At 47.1% G+C, this 26,467-nt stretch overlaps 1 protein-coding gene across 1 annotated transcript in view; it reads left to right on the top strand.

Annotated features, from left to right (window-relative positions):
* Positions 1-298: 298 nt before the first annotated feature.
* LOC123035657 (heparan sulfate glucosamine 3-O-sulfotransferase 3A1-like) overlaps positions 299-26,467 on the top strand; it is a 73,383-nt gene continuing 47,214 nt past the window's right edge. The window contains exon 1 of the mRNA XM_044454080.1: positions 299-696. Within this exon, the coding sequence (XP_044310015.1) occupies positions 299-696 (398 nt within the window). The remainder of the gene's footprint in view (positions 697-26,467) is intronic.

Genomic DNA, 26,467 nt, shown 5'->3' with positions numbered 1-26,467 from the left:
TCTGCGCCGCTCCCCTCGCCTCCCCCAGGGCCTCGCTGAACCCGCGGCGGCCCGATGCCACCCATCCCCTTTCCGGTGAAGTAAGGGCGCTCCTTCAGTTTCGTGCGCCGGGATGACGCGCCGCTGAAGACCCGCGCGCCAGGAGCCGAGGTGCGGGAGAAGGGGGCAGCAAGCCGGTCTCTCCCCCGCAGCCTTTCGGACCCCCTCCGGCCGCCTCTGCATGGGGCTGCCCGCTCCCCGCCGGTGCTGAGCGGCTGCGCTCGGGGGGCGATGGCCCCGGCGCGGGGGGCCGCTTAGCATGGCCCGGGGAGGGGCGCCCCCCGCCTCGTCGCCAGGCCCGGAGCCCCTGCCCCGCCGCGCCTTGCGGAAGCTGCTGCTGCTGCTCGGCTCGCTCGTCATGTCCCTCTACGCCAGCTACTGCCTGGCCGGGGCGGCGCGCGTCCTCACCCGGGAGCCGGCCCCGATCCCGGCCGCACAAGGCGAGGAAGCGCCCGGCACGCCCCGGGATCCCTTACTGCAAGCTCAGCTGGGGAGCGAGGGCACCAAGCGGCTGCCCCAGGCGGTGATCATCGGCGTGAAGAAGGGCGGCACCCGGGCGCTGCTCGAGTTTCTGCGCGTGCATCCGGACGTGCGGGCGGCGGGCGCCGAGCCCCACTTCTTCGATCGCAACTACGGCAGGGGACTCTCCTGGTACAGGTATGTAGATGGCTCCGGTGCCCTTGGACCCTGACCTAGCTCCATCAGTGTGCCGGGCGTTGCGTGGGACTGTGAGGGGCCGTCTTCCCTTTCCCCTCCCCTCCGTGATGGGATGTGAAGGCGAGCTGACTAGGTGCTCTCTTCATGGAGCTAAAAGGATGGGTTCACTTACAGCCTGGCTCCCACACCCTCTACATACATAGCAAGCATACATCTGGGGGGGAAAGGCCCATTCAACACCGTTAGACGTGTACAAGGCAGCACCATTTCTTTTTTGTTCTTATTTAAAAGATGTTGGAGCACTCAGACTATAAACCATGAATGGAAACGGCCGTGGTTGTTGTCTAGTAGCAAGAAAAATACTTTGGGCATGTTCAGAGGCACTAATTTCTTTATTCACATATTCCAGGACTGAGTCAGGTAGCATTGGGGAAATGCTTCTGGTCCTTTGAGCAATGTACAGCATGGTTCTGTTGATGTTGACTGGGAATAAACAAACATTTGGGCATACTCTCAAGTAAGTGTGTATAAGATTGCCCATTAAAACTGTGCCCAGGAAGGGTCCTGAGACCCCAGCATGCTTTGCAAGCCCCTCACCTTGCTACTTTTCCAGGCTGTGAACCATTCTTTCCCACAGCTACCTCTCAGCCACAACTTCCCATCAGTCTTTGTTCTAGGATGCTCATTGACTGCATTCCCATTTCAGTCCCATCTCATCACTATGAAGTCTCCTTCCAACAAACCAAACCATGATGCCCAAGTCTTGCCAGGCCCCTTCTTAAACCCAAAGTGCTTGGCACAAACCAGCCACAAGCTTTTCCTCACTCACATCCACAGTTTCCCCTCCTAGTTATCTCACCTCTGGTGGTAGCTCAACCTCACTCTGACTTCCTGATCAGAATTGTTGTGTAGCCATCATTATTTTTAGCCCCAGTACTCATCAGTTTGAAGCCAGAGGTGGGCAACCTGTGGTCCCCCAGATGTCATTGGATTCCTATTCCCATCAGCCTGAGCCAGCATGGCCAAGGGACTTGGGCAATGGGAGCTGGTGCTGAAGAACATCTGCCCCCTTCCAAGCTTCTGCCCAGCATTCACTCTGCCTTTCTGTTCAGTCCTTTACAAGATGGGGAGGGGATTCCATACAGCTTCCTTTCCACAAGCCCGTTTCCACACAGAGGTAGCCACAATGTTCCAGTGAGGGGGAAAGAGGGAAGCTTATTTGCTTCAGTTAATTAGCAGTGCACATACATAAAGCACTCTCCCCACCTTTTAAAGTTCACAGTTTCCCAATGAGCTCTCCTTAATCAACGTAATCCTCTGTGCCTCTGGTGTACACAATATGACAAGGCTTTCTGCATAAGCCAAGACTGAGCCACAGAGATCTCTCAGAGCCATCCCTAAAAGTGCCTCTAGTACTCAGTGTTCCTGTATAAAAACAGCACCAGCCCCTTCTCGGGTTACCATACTGGCTGCTTCCTTTGCAAGCTGTCTTTACACCTAGATCTGAAGTCCATATTTCTGGAAGTGAAGCAAACCCTATGGATTCCAGCAGAATGGACCGAGAAAGTATTGCAGGATTGTAGCATTAAAAGGTTCAAATGCCTCTTCCAGACTTTGTCTTAGTCTCGAGCACTTTCATGGGCTCTCATCCTCCCCTAGAAAAATTGCAAAGAAACCTGATTGAATTCCAGTCTTGCCCTCTCCCTGTGAATACATCCTTAATTAAGCTCACACCTTCCATGAACCCGTGTCTCCCTCCCCTCCCCTCCGCTCTGCGCTCACCCTATTCTTCATATCTGACCTCAGCCTTGGAAGTGACCTCGCTCAGTATCTAGCCTGAACCCCTTCACCCCTCGCTTCAGGGTCAAAAATGAGATATGTGAGAGAGCATGATTGGCAAAACCCGGTTAATCAAGATTCCCACTGGTTGTGGGGAGGCATGGGTAGAAGCGGGGAGAGGCACTGCGCCAATGCCAGTTTGGGTCAATTGCATGAGTGATTTGTTGATGAAATTCATGTGTGATCGAGTAAAAGGAGGTTTTGCATTGAATGTGTGTTCAAGACAATGGAGGGTTTATAAATATATGCATTTCAGATATCAGAAAAGCTGAAAGTCAATTTGTCCTATGTTAAAGCAGTGTAAAAGGTGATCTTGGCTGTAAGAGAACAGGAAGTCAGCTCCAGAAGTAGCCTCGAAGGAAAGTTTCTGCTCCTAGTAACTTATTTGTTCCTCCTTCCCTCCCTCCCTCTTCGCCTTCCCTTGGATGGCCATTACTACTAGCTGTTAAATTAAGGCAAACGGCAAGAGTAATAATTTGCCTTCTTTTGTTAAAGGGACATGCACAGCAAACATGTGTAGGCTGTAATTTTTACTGATGCATTTAGAAATCTAAAGTAGGTATCAGTATGTTCTGAGGAGGCAGAGTTAAGAAATTAGTCAGTCGATCTTTTTGTGTACATGTGCTCCGATCTTCTTTCTTGAAGTGCTTGACAACTTTCTTGTACTGCATTAATTGTGGGAAATTAGTGCAATTAACCGCCTCTCTGTTCCTGTAAATACGTTCTTGCACTTCATTTATTTGGTCATGACCACGTCGTATGCACTTAGAAACATTTGTGGAGCTGGAGCCTTGGACAGAGACATTTTGATGCTGCTTGAATGTCCCTTCTTCAGACTAGGGCATGGATGGCTTCAGGACCTGACATCCTGGAGAGGATGTTTTCCGTATGGAAGCTCCCTCTGCTCTGCCCATCTTCCGTCCCCTCTATACCACAGCTCACCTCATCTAGCAAGATCTTCTGACTCTTTGTGTAGCATTTTTGGGGATCAGAGGGGCTGCCGTGGGAAGGAGAGGACAGTGAAGTCCACTTATCAACTGCCAGTGTAATTGATCCAACCTATAACTTGGTCCAAATTCATAGGCCCAATTCAGCAGAAGTCAGTTGTGTTTAGGTCTCAGCTGTATCAGTGGGAATTAAGTTTGTGATCTCAGTGGGATTTAAATATCATTAACATTTCTTGAACTGGGGCATATGGCTTAAATCAATAAATAGGGAGTTATTGTTTGGGGTTTTGTGGGGGGAAAGACAGATGTCTTAGGGACATAGCAAGGCAGACCATCGGTCTCTTTTCTGACTGACAACAGCTCTCCAGGGCTTCCGATGAGCATGTTTTCTCGCCTTACCTGGAGAAGGATTGAATCTGTCCTTTTTGGCATGTGAAACCAGGGAGCAGCAGTCCAGTCAGGCACTATGTGGTCCCTGATAGGCTGTTCTGGGAAGGGTTATTAAATGAACCAGAGGAGATGCAATAATTTGAATAGTAACAATGGAGCAAGAGCAGCAGCAGGTGGGAAAATGGCAGTGAGCAAGATTTGAAAGTGTCCCCCTTCCCCAAGAAATAGTTATACACACAAATGAAAAATAGCACAACTTTCAACACGGAAATGGATCAACATTTGGCTCAGCATAGATTCATATAGGCGTCGGGGCATGTTGCATGGGTATGTATGCACCTACTGCGTTTCATCACATGCCCATAATCCCCATAAATTATGGTGAGTGTGTAAAGTGGTATTGTATTGGCATGCATTTTGAAATAACCTCCTCAGATTTCTATTAGGAGGTTATTACTATAGCAATATGCACCAGCATAGGCTGGGGAGAGTGACCATGACTCACTGAACTTACATGCTCGTCACCAGGTAACCGCTGTGCCTTGGAGCCAGCTTTGAGCGGATTCTTCTGCCTCCACAGAGGCAGGCTGGGCATGCTGCTGGTATACTGGCCACCCTGCTGCCTGACATCCCCCCTGATGAATGTGGCAGAGGTGGGCTCAGTGTGGTACTGGAGGAGCCCAGGATGACATCTCTGGATGACTCCAGTTTCTATGCTGAGGCTGCCTCTGGAGCCCCAGCTTGGGACTTCATGGTCTCCATGACATCTATGGGGTTGTCTTAGTTTGTCATCAGCCTAAGACATGAAGTGGGGCATACTCTTGATTTGGTCTTTGCTTCAGGTCATGAAATGAGCATTCTGTGAGTGCGGGGAGGGGTCCAAACAACCCATTGTCATGGTCAGACAATTCCCATTGAGGCTTGGGATCACAATATGACTCCCTTCTTGCAGGGCTGAGGAGCCCATTCCTGGGTCCACCCAGGAGACTGATGGAATCCAATGGATTTCTGGACGTTCCTGGGGATTTTCCAGTGGCCATCTGAGGCCCTACTTGCACTGTAGAGTGGTGAGCTGTAGAGGACCATGGGTTAGATAGTGCCTAAGTGCCTTTGCCTGTGCTGTATAGACTGGACTGATCCTTTGCGTACTAGGGAGTTGATGAATCAGGCTGAACACTGGCTAGGGCATAAATGGACGGAGGCTTGAAGTGAAGATGACCAAACATGCTCTAGAGCGTGGCAATGCGGGTATCAAAGGAGGTTGTTTTGTTGGTTCCATTGTCCCCTCAAGTAGTTGTCCAGCAGCTCTCCTCTGGTGGCCTGCCTGTTAACTGCCTCTCCAGTGAATGGGGCCCCAGCCCCCTCAAAGACCCAAAGTGACCTTTTTACATCACACTTTGAGGACAGAATTGCTGGTCTCTGCAGTGAACTTGACACTGCTACTAATGCAGCTCCAGGCTAAGTGTCCAGCACCACCATCTGCCCACACCTGTGGGATCAGATTCAGTTATTTTGACTTGATGACATGTCCAAATAACAGCAGGGCCCCCAACTGTGTGCTCTCTTGATCCCTGCCCTTCCTGGCTGGTGCAAGCTAGCCAAGGGGGTGTAACTGGGTGAGTCCAGGGAGTGGTAAACACATCTTTGCATGAAGGGCTGGTTCTTGCTGTCTTGCTTTTCAGGGAGGTATTTGAGAAGGTGGTAGCACAGCCATGGCAGAGACGCTTGGGGAACAATGATTATTTAGACCCATTTCATTCTGGGGTTTGACCTGGTAATGATGCTGAATCAGACTGAGTCGCCCTGATGAATGAGAAAGACGCGTGGCCCTCCTACCTGTATCTGCTCTCTCATCTGCTTTTGACACCATCGACCATGAAATACCCCCGGATGAACTCGGAGGGCTACGCAGAGCAGCTGCATCGCAGTGGTCCCGGTCTTACCTGCAGGCTTGATCCCTGAAAGTAACATTGGGTGAGTGTTCCTCAAACCCCCAGCAACGGAGCTATGGGGCTCACAGAGTACCATCCTGTCCCCAGTGTTGCTTAACGACTATAGGAAGCTTGTGGAAGGGGTCATTAGGGGTTTGGCGCCAAGTGGCATCAGTATGCGGGTGAGACACAGCTCCATCTCCTGGGGGCAAGTGAATCAAGAGAGGCTGTGCAAGTCCTAGGTCAGTGCCTGGACTCAGTGATGGCTGGGCAAGACCAATCGCCTGACAAGACCACACTCCCAAGTCCAGGAGGTCGGGTTATTACCTGACCTGTGTGGTGATGCCCTCCCCTGAAAGAGCAGGTCCGCCATCGGGTGCTACTCCTAGATCCATCACCGCCACAGCAGTCCCAAGTGGCTGCAGTGGCTCAGGCACCTTTCACCATCTCAGATTGCTTTGCAGCTATAGCCTCTCCTGGACAGGAGGAGTTTGGCCACCGTGAGACAGCAGCATTTCCGTAGAATTCTCCATTGCAGGAGATCAGGCAGGCACCAACACTGTTCTGCTTTTGGCACCTGGTAAAGACAACTTCTGCCCAAGGACTGATTTCCATTCCTCTGTGTAGGGTCTGTTCATTCTAAGTCCATTTGTATTTGTATTCCATGGACCCAATAGCCCAAGTTTTCTGGATCATTCACAAAATTCAGAACCTTTTAGGTAACTATGTGTCCTTTTACAGAGGCTGGTCTGCTGTTTGAAGGCTTGTCAGAGGACCGTCTCTGTTCTGAAACCATCCTTATTATGGTGGCCTGAGTTTGTAAGGATGCTCAGACTGCCTAACTTTAAAATATCCTGGGTCCATTTTGAAGATAGGGCACCATAGAAGGGAGAGCACAGTGGCTTTGAATCTGTCCCCCAACCACACCTGGACAGCAGAATGAGCAAAGCACATAGCAGTTCACCTGGTGGCCTTTTCAGACTATGTATTACTGTTCGAACTAAAAGAATGAGATTTGCATCCAGTCTCCACCAGATCACTGCAGGTCACTGAGAGGTCTTGGACCAGTTGCTGAGAGTCAGCCTGACCTACCTTAAAGGGTTGTTATGAGAGCAAGATGATGAGAAGGTGAAGGATCATTTAGACTGCTTTGGGATCCTTGGAGGAGAGGCATAGTAGTAGTAGTAGTAGTAGTAGTAGTAGTAGTAGTAGTAATAGTAATGATAATAAACTGTAAGGCAATTCCAGTGTCATTCTAATATAAGCAGGGGGAGCAATTGCTGGGTGTCCCTTTCAGCCCTTGTAAAACAGGAAAGGGGTTTTCCTTTCCCGTGCAGGGAGACTTCAGTAGCAGTGGCTCCCGCTAGGGTGACGAGAGGCTGCTCCTCCCCGTGCCTTTGGAGTTAGGCAAGGCAAACACGTTCAGAAGCACGTGGCCAGCCATGACAGTGGTTTGGGTGAAACGCTCGGCCTTTCCTAACAGTGCAGTATGGGAACAAGAACCTTTCCTGAGTGTGGCAGGCATTGTCCCATGCTGCCGAAATGGGGCAGGATGGGGGGTGAGAGCAGTGCTGGTCAAGCAAGACCTGGTATTTGCCTATGGCAAAGTGGGGAGGCATGGAGGGCAATCCCATCATTTCTGCTCAGGAGCAGGGCTGCTCCTCTCATGACTAGCCTGGGCCTGGTGCTCTGTCTTGGAACCCCAGCTGTCGGCCTGGTGTTTGAGGTTGGCTCTTTGTGCCTGGCGCTCCAGGTGACCTACCCATTACACTTCTATTAGCAGAGCGCTCAGGGCCCTGTAAGACAGTCTTCCTTGACCTGGTGGCCTTCAGAGGCATTTGGACTGCAACACCCAGAATTCCCATCCAGCAGGGCCACTGACTGGGAACTCTGGGTGTTGCAGTCCAAACCTGTCTGGAAGGCACAAGCTTGGGGAAGGCTGCTGTAAGAGATTTGTGCAGAGAGCTCCCCTCTGGGGCAGAGTGACCTCCCTCTCTGCTTTGCTTCTCATCAGAGTCCCCACTCCCCATGAGTGCAGGGCATGTGCCCCACACAGGGCTGGGGGGGAGTTACGCCCATGCCGTACGTCCTGTCATGTGAATGAGGGTCTCGCCATGTCTGGGGTTTCCCACTGTTGGTGCCTTGCTGTGATGAGGGGTGGAATTAGTCGCATGACAACGCAGGTGGGCCGGTGGCCCATGCTGGGGCAGTGCGTTTGACTGTCTCCCTCCCCTGAGGCCACCCAATGCCTTGTGCCAAGTTTGGTGCTGATGCCAGCGTGTGCTGCCGATGAGGTAGTGGCTGGGGCCGGAGGAGAGAGGATTTGGTGTACGGTGTGCTCCTCCCAGGTGACTCCCCTCCATTTCAGCCGCTTCACTGACGTAGCTGCCACAATGGCCGCGTGTCTGGAGTTCTGCTAGCACGGCTCAGCTTGCAGCAAAGCCTACCCTCCTGCAGCCAGGGGCTCTTCGGTGCGGGGACAGGATTGCTCTACGCCATGTGGCTGGAGGCTGAAGAAGGTCTGCTGTGCCAAGCCCCTTTCTTTCATTTAAATTAGCCTCTTTCTCAACAGGAGAATTTTAAGAAATCTAATAAATTCAAGTTATAGGAGGGACCTGCAAAGACGGCTTTAATCAAGTCCAATCAAATATTTTTAATGGAATACTTTTTTCATTTGTTGGGAATGGGACAAAAAAAACGGCAAATGAATGAGGCCACAACAATGTGAAAATAAACATGAAAGCCAAAGGGCAGTTGTCTGATATGCAATTTGTATTGTTTAGATGCTTCTCTCACGTGCTTCTGTCATTTAAAGTTAATAAAGTTGTGTCCTCTGGCAAGTGAATATGAAAATAGCTTGTTGGCTCAGCAAGCAATTTGTTGCACAACAGAAATGCTTTGCTCCCCATCAAGTACAAAGGAGTGAAACAAAGGGCTCTCAGGCTGCAACTGGTGCGCACTGAGCAATGAAGCATTAGTCTGGGCTATCATCACTCATTTTTTATATTAGATTAAAGGATCTCGACTGGAGGATAAGGCTGTGGTCGCCAGCCAACTTGCTAGGGAATGGAACTCAATGGAACTTACTTTTGACTAGGAATGGAGACATCTCCCCATTGCGCTTTTTTCAACAACCCCTTTGTTAAATCGGCATCTCATTTTTAATGAAGACATTTGCAAATTTTGGCATGTTCTTATTAACCCCCCACCCCCACGCCAAGCAACCCAAATAACATTCCTTTTCATCTGTGCCAGCCAAATTCAGGACATACAGATATTCCCAGCATGGAGAGGGCCATGTCGTACCTGGCTGCCATATAACTTTTCAAAATGAGGAGCATGTCAGAAAAAAGAGGTGGCAACCTTAAATTCAGCAGCACAAACACAGCTGAGTGTACAAGAATTCTGCACCACACTTTTAGAACGTCTGTTCTTGTCAAGATCTTTCTGTCCTGTTTATGAAGACAGGTATGGATTGTGGTGCATTCTTGTTAAAAAGAAACCCAACCCAACCAAATTCTCACCCATCTCTACTTCTGAGTAAGCATACCAAGGATTGTGCTGCACATCATATTCTTACCGTGCTATTGATGCGCTGCCCCCTGTAACCTGATTAAAACAGTAGAGGCGATAGCAACATCAGACTAAGTTGACTGCAGTGCAAGCTGGTGTAGGTCTACAAGGAAGTGAGTTGTGCTAAATTTAGAGAAACTTACTCCCAGGTAAGCATTTGTGCAGGATTGCAGCCTCAGGCATTCTAACTGGAGCTGAAAGAGTGTTTCTTAACAGGCAAATGGAGGGCAACCTATATCTCAATGGCAGCACATCCACCTTAATATCATAAGCCAGCCTTTTGCAAACTGATGCTCCCAAGAAGCATTGCACTACAACTACCATCATTCCCAATTGGGCTGGCTGAGGTGATGAGAATTGCAATCCAATGCCTCCCAAGGGCAGTTTGGGGATAGGTATGATGGATTTAATAGCATATAGATGTCTTTTTCTTGAGAATAAAGACTTTCTGTTCCTGAAACCTGAAGCTGTTTATAAAAGGGTATTTTGTAACTGTGCAGTTATCCAGTTCTTCGTGTCTTGAAAGAAGATCAGAAAAGAAACATTAAGACACCGAAGGTTTTTTGCATATATTTTAAAGCTCATTTTTCTTGACTTTTGAGGGACGATGCGTGGTCATAATGGCTGGCTCGCATTCAGGGAAACCGTTTACCTTTGGTTGTGACCCTAAAGAGGCACAGGCATAAATTCCATTGCTATCAAGAAGATGTCTTAGAGAGGAAGTGTTAGTGCATGCAGCCCCTGAAAGTCTGCCACTGCGGCAGCGAAAATTGCAGAACCAGCCACATGCATGGCCGCACAAGAGATTTCTTGAAGTAATCATGGCTTTCACATCGATGCCGTCGGTCTTGGGAGTATTTGTTTTGTGCTGTTACATTGCCTCCATCATAGAACACTAGCTTCATTTCTTGGGAGCCGGAGTCCAGCATAGCCAGAGCAGCACAGGTTTCTCACCATAATATAATTCATTGCTAAAACCACCTTACATTTGAGTGTACACAAACCTCAAAGGGAACCCATTTCAGGTTTCAGTGAGATGCAAAGGCCTACTCTGAATATGAGAGTAAACTGGAAGAAGGGTCTTTTTCACGAGTTCTCTTTGCAGCTTAAACATTCACTGCTTTCCTCCCCGCCACATTTTTGAGCAACGAGACATTTGTTTATGATTTATAGGATTTATATTTGATCATAGCAACTTAGACTCAAGGCGACTTACAATATGTGCAAGAAAAGCAAACAATGGCAGAGAGGGCATGAGCCTAGCCTCCTGCAGCAAGGAGTTCCACACCGATCGAGCAGCTAACTGAGAAGGACTGATTATAGCTAGGAAGTACACAGGTGGTATATAATCATCCCTCAAATGATTCAGATCCAACAAATCCCATGTGCCTCTCTTTAAGACTCACAGAAGAAAGTAATTCAAGCCCAGTTTCACCTGAAGTACCCTATTACCGTGGAGTAAGATTTCAGGCCCCTTTCCACTCCAGTTTAACATTACTAGTGTCATAGTACATGTACTCAGAAGAAAGGCCTGCAGTTTCTGCTGTGATCAGGGCAAAAGAGGACAGGACTCCCACCCTAGGAATACGTGGTAGAAGAGAGAAGTTCTTTAGATGCCTATTTTTTTTTGCTGCAGAAGAGTAACAGCTACTTGTCTGGAGAAGGTTACAGTGGGTGCCTACAGCTATTTTGTGTGTGTGTTTGTAGAATAGAAGTTTCATCTCTAATGAAGCTCCAAGCAATTAAACTAGACTAATGCAGTGTGTGGATGTTTATGCTAAAATATATTGGTGGAGCACAATGTTTGGACTATGAAATGAGAAGAAGACCATGGCTTTAACATTAGCCTCTCAAGTTGTTCTGGGATAGTTTCCTATTTACTATTACCAGAGGACAACAGTGACCCCTACAGTTGGAAAAATACTAACAGTTACTAGAAATACGGAGTAAAGAAACGATGGGAGACCATTTTTTAAGGTCTAGAAAGAGTTTCATGTTGCTTTTCTAATGGGAAATTAAAAGTTTAGTAACATTGTGGCCAGAAGCTGAGTAAATCTGATTAAGCCGTTTTCTTGCAAAAAATTCAACACAGTGATTTTGATGACTATAGGAAAGCAGTGTGTGTGCTTCTAGCAAATCTCTCTGTTAGCCAATTAAAGTCCCTCTGCTTGCTTATGGATCAGAATAGGAAATGAAACATATCGAAAGTGTGGCATGTTGACTCAAGGGGAACAAAATATCTCCCCTCCTGCCCCCCTACCCCTCACCTAGAGTGCGTTTCTTGTGTTGGAAAGGCAGGTTACCTGGAGAGAGGCTGATTTAAACACGATCTCAGGGCTTCAGTTTGGGGGCTATGACAGCTATGCAGATGGATCCATGTGGATTGAATATTGAGGGGAATTTGAGTGCCTGCAGCGGTGCACTCTTGCTCGCTCATCTATAAGCTGCTAGGTTCACAAGGGAGAAGTTTGGCGTGAGGGGGTGGGAAGTGAACCACAATGGCCTCATTGATTTAAAATCTGAGGAATCGCTGAACAAGTCTATTGAGCAGGCAGAGTTCAATAGCAGGTGAAGTGTCTCCCACCCCGGTTAGTTCCTTATATGCAATGTGGCTTTATAAAGCTTGAGGGAGAAGAAAAACTTTTGTGGGTTGTTTGCAGGAGGAACCCAGTTCAGTTACAGTGGAGGAGAAAGGGGAGGCAAAGGAACCATCGGTATCAAGCCCATTCAGGTGAAGGGTTGTTTCGAAAGGTGCTGCTTTGCTCGCAGATCCTTTGCTCTCAGATCCTTTTGTTCATCCAGTCATGGATTTGGTTGCACACAGAAATTCCACGATCCTGTCAGTCAAACTGAAAATGGCAGTTTTGTAGCTTTTAATTTTGCCTGCCTTTGTAAAGCCACGACTGGGTTGGCTGGAGGAAAGAATGCCACTATTATAGGCAGCGGGCTGCAAAGCAATGGAAGATCATTGCATGGACTCTTCTTTCAAGGCAGGCACTCTCTCTCTCTCTCTGGATGTAGGTTATCACATGCCTCAGATATGGAACTTGTGTGTCTCCTCATGGATACGACATCCTTCCTCCCTGCCCCTCACCTCAAATGGGAATCAAAGGGAGGTTTCCATCCCTCTCAAGGGCTGGGCAAGAAGCCTGTTCTAGCAGCTGAAGACAGCTGTGGTGCACTCCTTTTGTGTGGCCTCCATCCACAGAGTGTTACTTCCTGACAGAAAGTAAAACCGACTCTGTGCCCTTTAGACTCAGTGTCCAGCTGCCATTGTGGCGGGATGCAGGGAATGCACTGGAACAAGCTGCAGGGTCCACGGGAGCAGAACTGCGGCCGTTACAGCTCTAGGAGAAGCTGTAGCTGTGTGCATTTAGAGCTTAAGATGGGGATGGTGAATGTCAGGTCTGTGTACCAAATCCAGCCCTCTGGGGTTGCTCAGATGGCCATGCGCCTTTACCCCAGCAGCAGCCTTTCTGGTGGTTTCCAAGCAGTTATCTGGGTTAGGGTTAGGGAATCTAACGCATCTGGAAGTCTGAAGCATTCAATGGCCCTTTAGTTGCCCTCTAGGGACCATAACATTGTTCTGATAGGCTAAGTTAGGTTGGCATTTTGGCCACATCCCTTTTGCATTTTTCACCCCATCCTCAAAAGCTTCTTCAGAACGGAATTTGGCCCTTTGGTTGAGAGAGTGCAACAGCTGAACTCTCCTACCTTAATAGGTCTGCTTGGATATTACATGCCCATCCACCTGTAACCCAACAGAACCCTGGTCGTACACACTCATCTTCCTGGTATTCGTATCAATGAGCAAAACATGTTGAATTTCTAGTGTCAGGGAAGTTCTCCATTTAGATAATGTGACACCTCTTGCTTACAGCCCTATGAATCCTATACATATGGTGGCTAACAATTACTTATTTAAAGAAAATGCAGTGCTAAGTTGTTATCCCTCATCCAAATAACTTTAAGTCCTTGAAACTAAAATTTTGAACTTCAGAGTTGAAAAATATCACTGCATTGATCTGTACATAAAAAAGGCATGTATTGCTTTAAAAAATAGATTTCCTTTTGGTTTTTGCCTCATCCCCTGATATTTTCCATCAATAATCCATCTAAAGCTTTGCTGATTTTTCTTGCATGCTGATAGGTATGAACTAACAGCCCCGTTGGTGAGCAAACTTAAGGTGTAAACCTATGCATGTTTAGACAAAGGGAAGGTATACAACTTCCAGCATGCCCCTGGCAGTGTGAATTATGATGGCAGTTGTAGGCCTTTTATATGTCTAAACATGCTTTGGACCATGCCTGCAGTAGCCTGGACCAGCCTTTTCCAACCTGGTGCACCCTAATAATTTAGACTAGAACTTTCAGCATTCCTGGCCATTGGCCATGTTGGCAGAGGCTCATAAGAACGATAGTCTAAAATGTTTGAAAGGCAGCAGATGAGGGATGGCTGTTCTAGAGACGACCGGGATATTATTTCTTGGAGTAAGAATAATTAACAAGCTTTAAACATATACTAACATTTTAAATATTTGCGTTCATCCATGGCAATGTCTTACGTTTTACCACTTTATTGTTTCTGCTCATCCTTTAACTCCCCAATCCACTCCATACTCTCTATACTCTTTAGGCGTATGTATCAACATACACATATCATTAAATTATTGTCAATACTATAATGTAGGCAAAGCTGGTTTCAGTTCATTTCTGAGCAGAATTCAGAACTGTTTTGACACGTTTGCATCTCCTGGAACCAAACATAGATTCAAATCCTATTTCAATCAAAGTTTATACATTTCTGAGCTTGTTATACTATGTGTGGATCAAAAAGTTGTGTTATAAAAATGTGCACACAGGATACACAAAGCTTTGTGCAAGCAGAAGAAGCAAAGCTCACCATTTCATATTGACAGGAATTGAGCCAGAAGGAGTTTTGAGGTGGGATTCAGAGAAGCGTTACTGCTTCACACATCTGAGTCCGTGGACTGCGCTGCATCCAACATATGGTGTTCTGGCAACTGTATCTAGGAATGCTGACTTCTCCCAACTAGGGCCGAGTTTATGTTAGTCTCTTCCCCAAAGGGAATCATAGTTGTTTCAGGGTGTGTTAAAATATCCTCCTTCGGCCAGATGGTGATGCTTGTGCGGGTCGCCCAGCTTCCAGCACAGAATCCTATAAACGCAGCTGTTGACTCCTTGATGAGCTTTTGAACGATGACCTGTGATTCCCGGGGTCGAGGTTTTCACAGGCCGGCCATTGAGATGGCAGCAGCTTTTAAGTCATACTGTACCCTATCTGTGCTGCAGCCACAAGGTGATGGTGGCGCGATGATGGCTAGATTACAGCAGTCACTTAATTAGTTTATGGCAAGAATGAAAGAGGGCCCTGACCAGCTGAATGTGACATCTGGGAACAAAGTGAAGCCAGGAAAATGAAGTCGGTCGGGAGTATGAAACGGCTACGTTCAGTTTCTGGTGGCCTCTCAACATTTGGGCTTTTTCTGATGCAGTTACACATGCTGTGTTCACTGAAGTCCTTGTTTATTTGTTTAAGCCATTTTTATCTTGTCCTACATCAGAAGTGGATCTCTAGATGGCTTATGAGTAAAACATAGTCTACAATATATAAAAATATACAGTAAAAGACCATTCAAATATTAAAATACTGGGTGAATAAAAAGGTTTTGGCCTGGTCCCGGTCCCGAAATGAGTAAAGTGTCGGCACCAGGCACACCTCTCTGGGGAACAGCTTAGGGGATCTCATGAAGGACTGCCATCCCTTCCAGTGAATGCGTGGAGCAGCCTTTTTCAATCAGGCATTCTTTGGATGTTTCGGGCAACAATGCCCATCACTTCCAGCAACCAGCTGTGTCAACACTGGTTGATGGGAGTTGTACTCCAAGGTCTCAGGAGGGTGCCAGGCGGTGGGTGGTGAACATTTGCTGCTCGTCCCTCCTCGACTTATCTGGTGACACGGTGACAAGAGCCGTGTGCTATGCCAGACAGTTGTGGCCTCTTCCTGTGTGGGCAAGGCATTCTGGTGGCTGCATGGGGGCATTTGGCCGCCTGCCTCCTGCTTTCTTCCTTCGTAGAGAGAGAGGCAAGCAGCCAGTCATGCTCTTTGTTTCTAACGCAGAATTATTGCCATCCGAAGATGCCCTTTGCAGACACATTATCGTGTATTACAAATGAAAACAAATCCACCCTTCTCTTTAATTTCCATGAGTTTGTCTGCAAAGAGGTGCTTATCGCAGGCTCAGTCACACTCGATGGACTGTGCACCTTAAATGGAAGCGAAAGCTGCTGCCGCCGCCGCACCGTAGTCTTCATTAGCCCTCCTGTCTAGGGCAGCCAGCGCAGGTTCGTGTCCTTTGCCGTTGCGCCATGTGAGGCGGACTGCCTGTACGTTTGGGGGAAACTTCCATCGATTGCCAACATGGGGAGAGCTGGAAAACTCATCTGGGATTTTACAACAAAGCCTACTTTTGAATGCAGCACACCGGGTACTTTTACATTTTGAACGGGATGTTTGCAGATGGACCCTGGCCTTAGGGTGGTTGCTCTATTTATTCGAAGTCTGTCTAGAAACAATAAACTGGTGCTTTCAATCTCTTGTTTCGTTCAGAGTGACATAGTTTCCAGTCCTCCCTACTCACATGCACATATCGTTAGAACCAATGCAGCAGTCATAATGAGTCTCATATGAAAATCCAGCTATGGTAGAAATTCTGCTACATGACCCCAGATTCCAGGAAAAAAAATCTGAGCTGAAATAACTGTTAAAACTCTTCTCTGGTATTCAGAGCAATCAGTCATTTATCTCTTATATTCCTGCCTTCAATAGGATTTCTCTTACAAAAAAGTATAGATGTGTGATTTTTAATTTTGGTTCTGGGATATGAATAAAAGTGGGTTCTCTTTGAATGGTATCAACAGAGAACAAGAGATAATTGTAATATCCTCGGCTTTCTCTCCTTCCTATCATTCCTAAAGGGTTCTTACAAGGCCATCCCATTAGGGCCAGGTGCCTGGTTTTGGATGCCATGACAGGACAACAAATTATTGTTTGAATTCTTTTCATACCTGTGTTGCCAGGAGTGAGGAGAAAGGCTTGTTGGACTTTCTGCCTGAGATGCCGCAATGACTTTGCTGCCTTGGGGCATGAGGCACCTTGACTGGCAGGATGGTGGTGGAACCAGTTGCTTCTGAATGGAGGGCGTCCCATTGAGTTTAACTAGGCCAGGGTGGTCCAATTTTTCAAAGTTCAAGAGCTGCATGAGGACTTCGGCACGGCACCCAGGGGCCACACAATGAAGTATGTTTCCATATCATAAATCAAAGTGTTTGCAATATTTTTATTTAATTTAATATACACAATTAATCTATTTTGTTGTTGTTTAGTCACAAAGTCATGCCCGCCCCATCACGACCCCATGGACAACATTCCTCCAGGCTCTCCTGTCCTCCACCATCCATCAGAATCCACCAACCCCACACCCACTGCCCCAATGACTCCATCCAGCCACCTCATCCTCTGCCATTCCCTTCTCCTTTTGCCATCAAACGTTCCCAGCATCAGGGTACCATTAAACGAGGCAGCAAACTGATACAAAGTCTCAGAGTTGGCAAGTCCTTCTCCGACTGCAGCCCAAGCACAATGATGGGGTGACACCTCTGGGGTGGCCCATCCCCTTCTTCCATGGAAACCCTCCCAGCCCCTCCTTGGAAGTGACAAAGCGGTCTGATCCTGAGTGCCTTTGCACTCATCAGCTGCAGTGGTGGGGGGCATGCTGGGGCAAGCTTTTGCGAGGCCGTCACTCTGATGCACCCTCTTCCTGAGCCTCAGGGAATGAGCAGGAGGGCCAGTGGCCTGAGAAGAGCTCGCTCGTGGCAGTCATGCCCATGCCACTGCTGGGATCTGTACTGTGGGGGTCTCCGAGCAGCAAGTGTGCTGCAGAACAAGGCCTCGGGGGCTGCATGTGGCCTGGGGGCTGCATGTTGGACCACCCCAGATTAGACTTACTCAAAGGTAATAGAACAAAGATAAGCGCTCTCTTCACATTGTGCTCAGGAAGAATGAGATGGAATAGATCCCTTCCAGCCAGGGTTATTCCTCTGCAGTTGCATGCAATGGAAGACAGTAGCTCAGCAGAATTTGTGACACTCAACTCCCTTAATTAAATAAGTCTTTTGATTTCTCCCAGGCCACTTTCTTGGGCTCTGGAACGTCCTTCCCCAGATGCCCTGCTGGGTGATGGTGCGGGCCCTCAAGCCTATTAGAAAAATGAAAACTCCCCTTATCTCCCTGACCTTCCATGAAACAACCCCATGCTTTAGATTTGCCCTTTCCAGACATTTAGGCTGCCCCCAGGTGGAGGGTTTCTTGCACAGCCGGACAAAAGGCCCTGTGGAACTATTCTAGCTTCCCCTCCATAACGGTTTCTTCTTCTTTTAGTAACTATTCCAAAGGATCCCACAAACGGAAGGGGACCATCAGAAATCCCTTCCAGGATAAAATTCCGTAAATAAGACAGGTCACCTGCACAATAAAGGCCTCACCAGGAAGCACCCTTAAAATATTACTTTTTTTTTAAAGTGGCCTTGCTAATGCAAAATCTGGACGTATCATGGCTGTTTGGTGATTGCTTTCCTAGTTCCCTGCTTCTCCCTCCTTGCGACACTGATGCAGATGGGAAATCAGAAACTATGGGCGATTAGTGCTATGGACAAAGTACTGCCCCTTTTGACAATCCTGTGGGATGGTCCTCCCTGCAGGGTTGGTTCCAGAGAGCGGCACAGGCAGATGGTGCCTCTGCCCACAAGCGATTAGGCGGTGGGGTGCTGCAGGACACAATCCTGTTGCCAATATTTGTAAACATCTATCTGAAGCCATTGTTGTGAGCCTCTCAGAGAACTTTGGCTATCGGGCAGTACAGAGATGAAATTAACACTGGGTGCAGTCATTCGCGGATTTGGCCAAGGTGTCGCCAATATGCAGATGACGCCCAGCTCCATTTCAGTGTTCTGTTGGGGCAAGGAACATCTCAGATCCCTGCTTTGGTGCCAGGGCAAGCTGGAGGAGGGCCAGCTAACTGAAATTGAATCCAGGCGAGGCAGAGGCACTGCGGATGGGTGGGTGCCAGGCCTGGGAGATGGTCATTTGTCTTTCTAGATCAGCTTGCCCTACCCTGCAGAGGCAGGTGAGTAGCTTGGGGGTGTTCTTGTTTTCATTCTGTCATTTGAAGCCCAAGAGGCCCCAGCAGCAAAGAAAACCTATTACCAGTTTAGGCTGAACAGGGATTAGGAACAGGAATCTGTCCGGGGATGGGAATGTGCCAGATTCCCTGGGCTTGACTCCCCAGGCTCGCGGCTGCTTTGCACCAGTCCAGAGTCTGAGTTCCTGGTGGGCTGGCCAGGAGTTGAGTCCCGTGTGCTACACAAGCAGCACCCCAGTCCAGCATCCACCGCCGCCCCTGCTGGGAATGGTTGGCAGGGAAAGGCTGACTGCTTGAGCTAAGACTATCAAGAACCCTTGATGACAGGTATCTTCAATGACATTTGTCATCAGATGCCTAGCAACTGAGTAACTGTCAGTTATCTCCTTTAATCCTTTCAGTAACAGAGTTAGAATGTCAAGAGGTCTCTCCTCCCCCCTCTGTGTGTGTGTGTGCGCGCATGTGTGATTTTTTTTCTTTTAAATCTTTTGCACAGACCATGGAGGTGTCTGAGGGAACCTTTGTTTGTTATGAGAAGTAAGAACTGTGCTAGGACAAGGATTAGGCATAGTAAGTCCACGCAGCCTAACATGGCTGCAGAGTTAAAACTAGGCACTGCCGCATGAGATCTGGCTGCTTCCTTGTGTTCAGAATTAGGCCCGTATTCTCCTTCACTGCCTCCAGCACATACACATTTCCCCCGTAGATGGCAGGAGCCACCGTACATGAAAGCAGCTTGCTTGGCATCGCTGGGCCCGTTCCTGCCACCCCTCTCGGGTGTGTGCTGGTGTAATTCCCCACATCTCTTGCTCAAAAATGAACCATGGCAGTTATGCCAGCGGCCTACCTAGCACCAGTTTATCTGGATGATTCCTTACTGCAAGGTAAATTGCCAGGATAATAGAAATCCTCCGTATGCCGGCACAAGTGGGATTGCCTTCCATTTAGATTGAATTCAGAAATGAAATTTGTTCAGTTCCACAATCTGAGATTTTCTTTGTTCAGCCAAGATTAACTATATTGTCATTTTAAATGCAGTTCTCAAGGCAGAGAAACCGACTCCTGGAAAAAACCTAGAGAACCTGCCTTTTGCTCCAAGATGGAAAAAAATGGGACAGTGTGGACACTCATGTGGCTAAATACAAATTAATTTCTTTGTTTCTCTGTGTAATTTGGCTGATTGTGCAATTCACCTCCATCATCTAGTGGTAAGAGGCAGGCTGCTGAGGGTGTATCACTTCTCTACCAACTTTCGTCTACTCCAACCTCAGGAAGGGAAGGGGGCTAAGCAGGAGCAGAACCAGTGGGCAACACAGTTCATTGCCTCTACATACATTTGTTTCTACATTAATACAACTGGTTGTATCTATGGCAATACAATCAGTGATTTAAAATCATTCATTCATTCATTCATTCATTCAGGAGGCTTCTATGCCGCCCCATTCACCGAAGCCTTGGGGCGGCTCACAATAATAAATAAATAAACACAATATAAAAACAATATAATTTGAGTCGACCTGGCCATGAGTAAAATAAATAAATAAATATTAACAATTAAAATAATGTTTGAATAAAAAGGTCTTCGCCTGGCACCAAAAAACAAATAACGACAGCGCCAGGCGGACCTCTCTGGGGAGCGCATTCCATAGATAGATTGGGCACCACCGCAGAGAAAGCCCTCCTCCGGGTACTCACCCTCCTAATGTCCTTCATGGATGGTTCCCGGAGAAGGGCCTCTCCCGCTGATCTCAAGGGGTGGGCGGGCGGGCATATATGGACGTAAGCGCTCCTTCACGTAAGCGCTCCTTCATTTACCATACTAAGCAGAAGCGAATCCTGTTGAGCTCACTGCAGCTTACTGCCTGGTAAACGGATAAAGAAGCTCAGCATTAGGCTGCTCTAATGAACCACAACCTCTTTGTCAAAAGTAGGAATGGGAGAATCCACAGGGTTCAAACTCATCTAAGTTCTTTGAATTTTGACTTGAAGCCTGGTCCACCTCAGACCCGCATAAAGCTCACCAAGCTGTCATTCCTGTTCAGATGGGAAGAGTCCATATCAGATGAGCATTTTTAAGTGTGCTCCGAATGTGTCCTTTTCTCCCATTGGCTAAAGCATAACAATACACATTTGGGGAAAAGATGTGCACATTTAAAATGTACGTTTTTCTAGAAGCCACATTTTATGATCACACATTTAGGAATGTGCAGACCTTACCTGAAGAATGTGTTCATGATCAAGGGTGAGAGCAAATTCTGATGCTTAAAGAACAGGAAAGAAATTCTATTTCCCTGTTCATAAGCAGAGTGCAGACTGGCACTGTCCACCACACTTCCCAGGAAACACCAGGCTCCGTTCCTTAGCATGAGATTTATCAGACTCAGCCAGTTTTTTGCAGCTTAAGGGCCTCGGATCCCCACAAAATTTTCTGCCAAGTGAGAGGCGATGTCACCTCTAAAGCAGAGCACCTCACTGGCTTTTGTGTGGCACAGTTGTGTGTACTGAGACTGGAGGAGATGGGACAAAGCAGACCCAAACGGCAGCTGCTGCAGCACGGCAAAGACTAATCCCAGCCTCACAGCATATTGTGTTGTCACCTTGCTTAGGACCCCTGAAGCCAGCTAGTTTCAGCTGCTTGGTTGGAATGGGTGGCAGAAATGCAGTGGGATCTTCCTGAAATTCTCCACAGTTCCAGCAAGCCAAGAGGAATAATGCAGGCTAGCTATAGGATTAATGGCTACTCACATTTTGGCTGTGTGCAATCTGCATTACTGTTCCTGCATCCGCCAGTTGCTGAAGAGCTTGTGTGGGTATGGGTGGAGGTCTCGCGGCCACCCTGCATGAGGGATCCTGCGGCTGGCTAGTTATTTATTTATTTAAAACATTTATATCCTGTCTTATATCCACTCAGGATCTCTACATGGCTTACATAAAATAGAATAAGACACTGGAATAAAACATAACCTCCAATATATTAAAATATGCAATAAATTATTCTAACCATTAAAATAAAAAGTTCTTGGTCTGGCACTGAAATTAATAAAGAGTCTGCACCAGGTGCACCTCTCTGGGGAGCGAATTCCATAGTTGGGGTGCTACCCCTGAGAAGTCCCTTCCCTGAGTAGCCATTTTTCTAGCATCTTTCAAAGAATGCTTGTGGACAAGGACCTCGGCAGATGATCTTAAGTTTCAGGCAGGCGTATTTGGAAGGAGATGTTTCTTCTGGTACGGAGGCCCTAAACTGTTTAGGGCTTTATATGTCAACATTAACCTCTTAAATCAGGCCCAGACTGCATTCTGTAAGCAATGTAGATGGTAAAGGACTGGCATTACATGATCTTGTGTGCCAGTCCTAGTTGGCAACCTAGCTGCTCTACTGAAGTATCTGGACCATTTTCAAGGGTAGCCCCATGCAGAACATGTTACAATAGTCCAGGCGTGAGGTTACTGGAGTGTAGATTACTGTTGCTAGGCCCTGTCTGTTCAGGTAAGGACATAGTTTGCCACCATGTGAACACCGTGTGGTCCTGGACGGACCACTGCTCTGATCCAGCATGGCTCTTCTTCTGTTCAGTCCTCCTGGGCCAGCTTTGGGCAAGGTCCCCAGGCTTATGCGGAAACAGCCGAGCCTAGCCTAATTTCTGTACAGCGGTGCAGAACCTCTGGAGGGGGAAGCTGGGGGCCAAATTCCATTTTGAGGAAGCTTTGGAGGTGGGACTGAAAGCAAAAGGGACAGGCCAAAGCCCCCAGCATATTAAGCTTAAGGCTGTTACTGCTAGTAACTAAGCCTTGAGCAGGGCATTTTGACCTTTTAGAATGGGGAAAACAGTCACAGTAGCCAAGGAAAGGGGCTGGACTATCTGGAAAACACCAGGTGCAGAGGAAACAAGAACCTTAGGAGGGCCAGCTTTTCCTCCTGTGCCTGAGGTTCTGAACCCCTGCTACTGGGCTTTGTGATGATACCAGCCACCTGCGGAAACTCTGGTCAGATCTTTGAGAATCATTTGGCTGTGTGTTTCCCAAATGGTTCCCCTGGGGAACGACTCACTAGGGATTCTAGCATTCTCTGGTTCCCACTCTGTGTGTAGAAATAACCAAGCTATTAGGAACCCAAATGTCTCCTTTGATTAGAAGCCCTGTACATAATTCTCCCACCCTCCCGTTGGCCTTTGGTGTTTCCTAATGGCCTGCCTGTTTGGATGTGGTTCATATCTTGGTCTACACTGGACTTTAGCAAGGTAGGGTGCATGTATTTGTGTGGGGGTGGGCAGGGATTCCCACCTGGCAATCTCACAGTCCAGTTGCAGGCAGATGCGTGTGCTGGGGCAGCGGTTTTTGTGGTATTCGGAGTACCTTAGCAGTATGCTCAGGCATGGGGTGCCTCAGGTCTGGGTGCCAAGGCGAACCCTGGGGTCACACATGCTCCTGTATTGTGAGTACAAAGAATAGCTGGGAACGCAAGTGACAGGCTGGGAAGATTCTCAAGGGAGCAACGCCGGGAAAGCATCTCACACTCTGACCTAAATACATGGCACAAGCGTTTAATTGAGTCTGAAGGGTCTGAATACCCTGAGTCAGACATGGCCTTGCCGTTTGCCAGAGCAACTCTGAAACAGTTTATTGAATTAATAGGACAGCAACTCTCACCCAACACCCATCAAAGATGTTCGCTCCTTATGAAGAGGACCCTTCCAGCGCCTGTTTTCATTTCATGCCCGCAGTGCTGCTTACCCCAAGCAGCCGGATAATGACCAGAAGCCGTGTGCTGCGGGGCCTGCGATAAAGCAGGAGGTGTGCGCAGCATCCCAAAGCCAAGATGCTGTATGGAAATTTCAACACGCTCCCTTTCTCTCTGTTTTATGGAGTCATCTGTTCATGGGATCCTAATTGCAAATGATTAGGAGAAATTTGGCAGGCTGACAACTAAACTTCCAGTTCCTGGCTCCTCCCTTGTGTGCTCGCTCGCTCGCTCTCTCTCTCTGTGGTTGGTGTGTGTGTATGTGTGTGTGTTCCCAGTCCTGCCTCAGTGATCTGTGCTACATAGACATTCAAGTGCTTTTAGCCCTGGACAGGGCTTTTTCCCCCCACTCTAAACCTCATATTAAAATTCTGAATTCTCTGCCCAGAGACAATTATCACCTTTTTTTTTAATGCTCTTCTAGTAAATCTGAAAGAGGGAAGCTGCCTGCTTATCAAAAGCAAGGCCAGGGCAAACGTCCACAAATCTCCATCCACAACTGCAGCCCAGCCCAGGGGGAAGCTGAGAGCTGGCCTCTGAGGAATTGTAAAGAATTAACCAGCACCGGAATGCCAGAGCGTGGCAGCAAGATCTCCAGCAGATGGTTTCCTGCTGGCACTGAAAGTGGAAGCGTTTGGGGTGAATTGTAACTGTTTTGACCTGGCAGCACATTTGCAGCAGAGGGAAGGCTGCATCTTCTTTCTCAGTTGCTCTTCAAGTTCTGCCATGAATACTAATTATCTGATGGTAGGGCATGTCTTTGTAATCTTACTAAGAGTGGAATATCTAATTTTTCTGAGCTGAATGGGATATGGGCTGAAGAACAATCATGGCCTAGAAAAAGGTTTTAGATATCCAGTACTGTAATTATTCCATGAAATGTCATTTCTCTTTTCTTCCTCTAGTATAGTATTAGATGTCTTTGTCCAAAGGCTTGCAGTTTTAAAGAGTGCAAGTTTATAGTCCTCATGGCTGTGAAAAATACAGGGAAAATTTCATAGCTAGTCTCTTTCTGAAGGCTTGAGAACGAGCTACAGGTTTTGCAGCAGGGATTTTTAATTTTAGATGAGTTTCCTGTTGATATTTTCTGTTTCTTTTAGCAATAACAATTAGAAAGAGAGAAATATTGGTTTTCTTAAAAAGTATTATTTTTAAACCTTAAATTTCAAATAATTAAAAATCTTTGAAATGCAAAAAATAAAAATGCACGATCTGTTCTGGTGGTACCAAATTATCCAGAAAAAGTAGTTCCTAATAATTTAATTGGATCCTTGCTGTTAGCTATTTGGAGGAGAGATGACAGTTGTCAGAGGCAGAAATTCTGCTCTAATGAGGCCCTTTGTCATGTCCCTACTTACTGTTTACTAGCTTCCAATCTATCACCTCCTGTGATAAGAATACATTACGAGAATAGTGTGGTTTTGTAAATGTGTGCAGCTCAGCCTAATTACCAGTAGAATTGTGGAGTATTTTGGCACACACAGTTCCACACAGCTCTCAACAATACCTGCGAGTGAAAATGTGAGAACCCGTGATTTTCCAGGTCATCTAATTTCTCAGAAGACTCCCTTCAAGTTCATCTGGCTTGCCCCCAGTTTTGTTTTGTTTTGTTTTGTTTTTCCCCCCAAGTTGTTTGAATGGGAAAGGTGTGCATTTTTGTGCATATTTTTCAAAAGTGTGCACTTTTGCCCCACTGGCTAAAGTGTGACAATGTGCATGTGTTTTAAATGAACATTTCAAAGTGTGCATTTTTTAAAAAAACCCACAGGTTTTGAATGCAGTAGCAAATTCAGGCATATGTGAGCTTTTCTTGGGGGATGGAAAAACACTCTTTCTCATGTGCACAGCTGGGATTGTGAACGGGACATGATTTGCAAACAGAAACAAAAACCTCTTATTGTGAGTCGGGTCCTCATTGCTTATTCCCTGTGGCTGTTGCCTGGAGTGTCTTCCTCCAGGCAAGTCTAACAATGTGGACTAGAATCTTCCTGCTGCTGGGAATCCAGTGCTCCTGAACAGCCAGTTGTCTTCCTCTGCAGCTTCCCAGTCTGGCTGCCTCCTCACTAAGGGAAGCTACTTGGTTCTTCCTCTACGCTTCCTGCCTGCCAGTTGCCTATGTCAGCTTTCTCTAACCTTCCTATCTTTTGGACTGCAGCTTCTACTTGATCCCAGCAAGGTAGGCCAGTGTTCGGAGTCTTGGTCCAAAACAACTGGGGAAGACTGGCCTATACGTTGTCCCATCAGCTCCAGGTATCTGCTGCCTTTCATTGAAGACAAGGGACTGAATGTTTTCCAGACTCAGGCTGATTGCTGGCAAAAGTGAGAAGAAAGAGAGAGGTGTTGAGAGCAAGGCATAATTACATGTAACACCAAGTTTATTTCTGAACTTTCAGCTGGTAAAGCATGTACGAGATATTTTTTCTTTGCATCCCAGTGAATGGGGGTCAGCTTGCACACAGTGATATTATGAGATTGCTTCCCCACCAACCCAGCCCTTACATTTTAACCCACTTTTTGCCGGGTTGCAGTGCTGTGACACAAAGTTTCTTTTATTGCATTGCAAATTGCATCAGTTTTCTGTTGCTGTTTTCTTTACTCCAGCAACCTTATGGAATACCTAGCAGATGAGTTGTTGTTATTGTTATGGCTTGTTACTTTTTTAAAAACTATGAAATCCCTCTTGCAATTCTCTGAAGTTTGCTAAATACCTATTCATCAGTAAGCCCTTTCTTTCAATAAGCTAACATTTTTTTAAAGAAGAGGGACAAGCTAAAGTAAATATAAGTAGAAGGAGAATGGTTGAAAATGGTGTCTTAAGTATAGAAGGGTTTTGTATGTGTTTGGCTCACTGCATTTTCCCCCTGGTGTTTTTCCATCAGTACAAAATATTTAAACTTCCAGCCTATAAATTCAAGATCTTGGCCATCGGGGAGTTACAGGGGGTTAGGGTGGAAGGGAGGAAGTAGAAGTCAAAGACAGAGCGCTTTGAGTACCTTAAAGGTCTCACATCAGGATTGTGTTTCTCCATCTTTTGAATCTGCCTTTCACACTGGACATTTTTATAGAGCCATTCAATCCCAGGATGTAAGAGAGATGACAGGAGGTGTGGAGGGGCTATAATGTTGGGAATCA

This window comes from Varanus komodoensis, unplaced genomic scaffold (genome assembly GCF_004798865.1).
Source record: "Varanus komodoensis strain SLA01 unplaced genomic scaffold, ASM479886v1 scaffold7_1, whole genome shotgun sequence".
Lineage (NCBI taxonomy): Eukaryota > Metazoa > Chordata > Lepidosauria > Squamata > Varanidae > Varanus > Varanus komodoensis.
The sequence above is the reverse complement of the archived record's forward strand: the minus strand, read 5'-3'. Positions and strand labels throughout refer to the sequence as shown.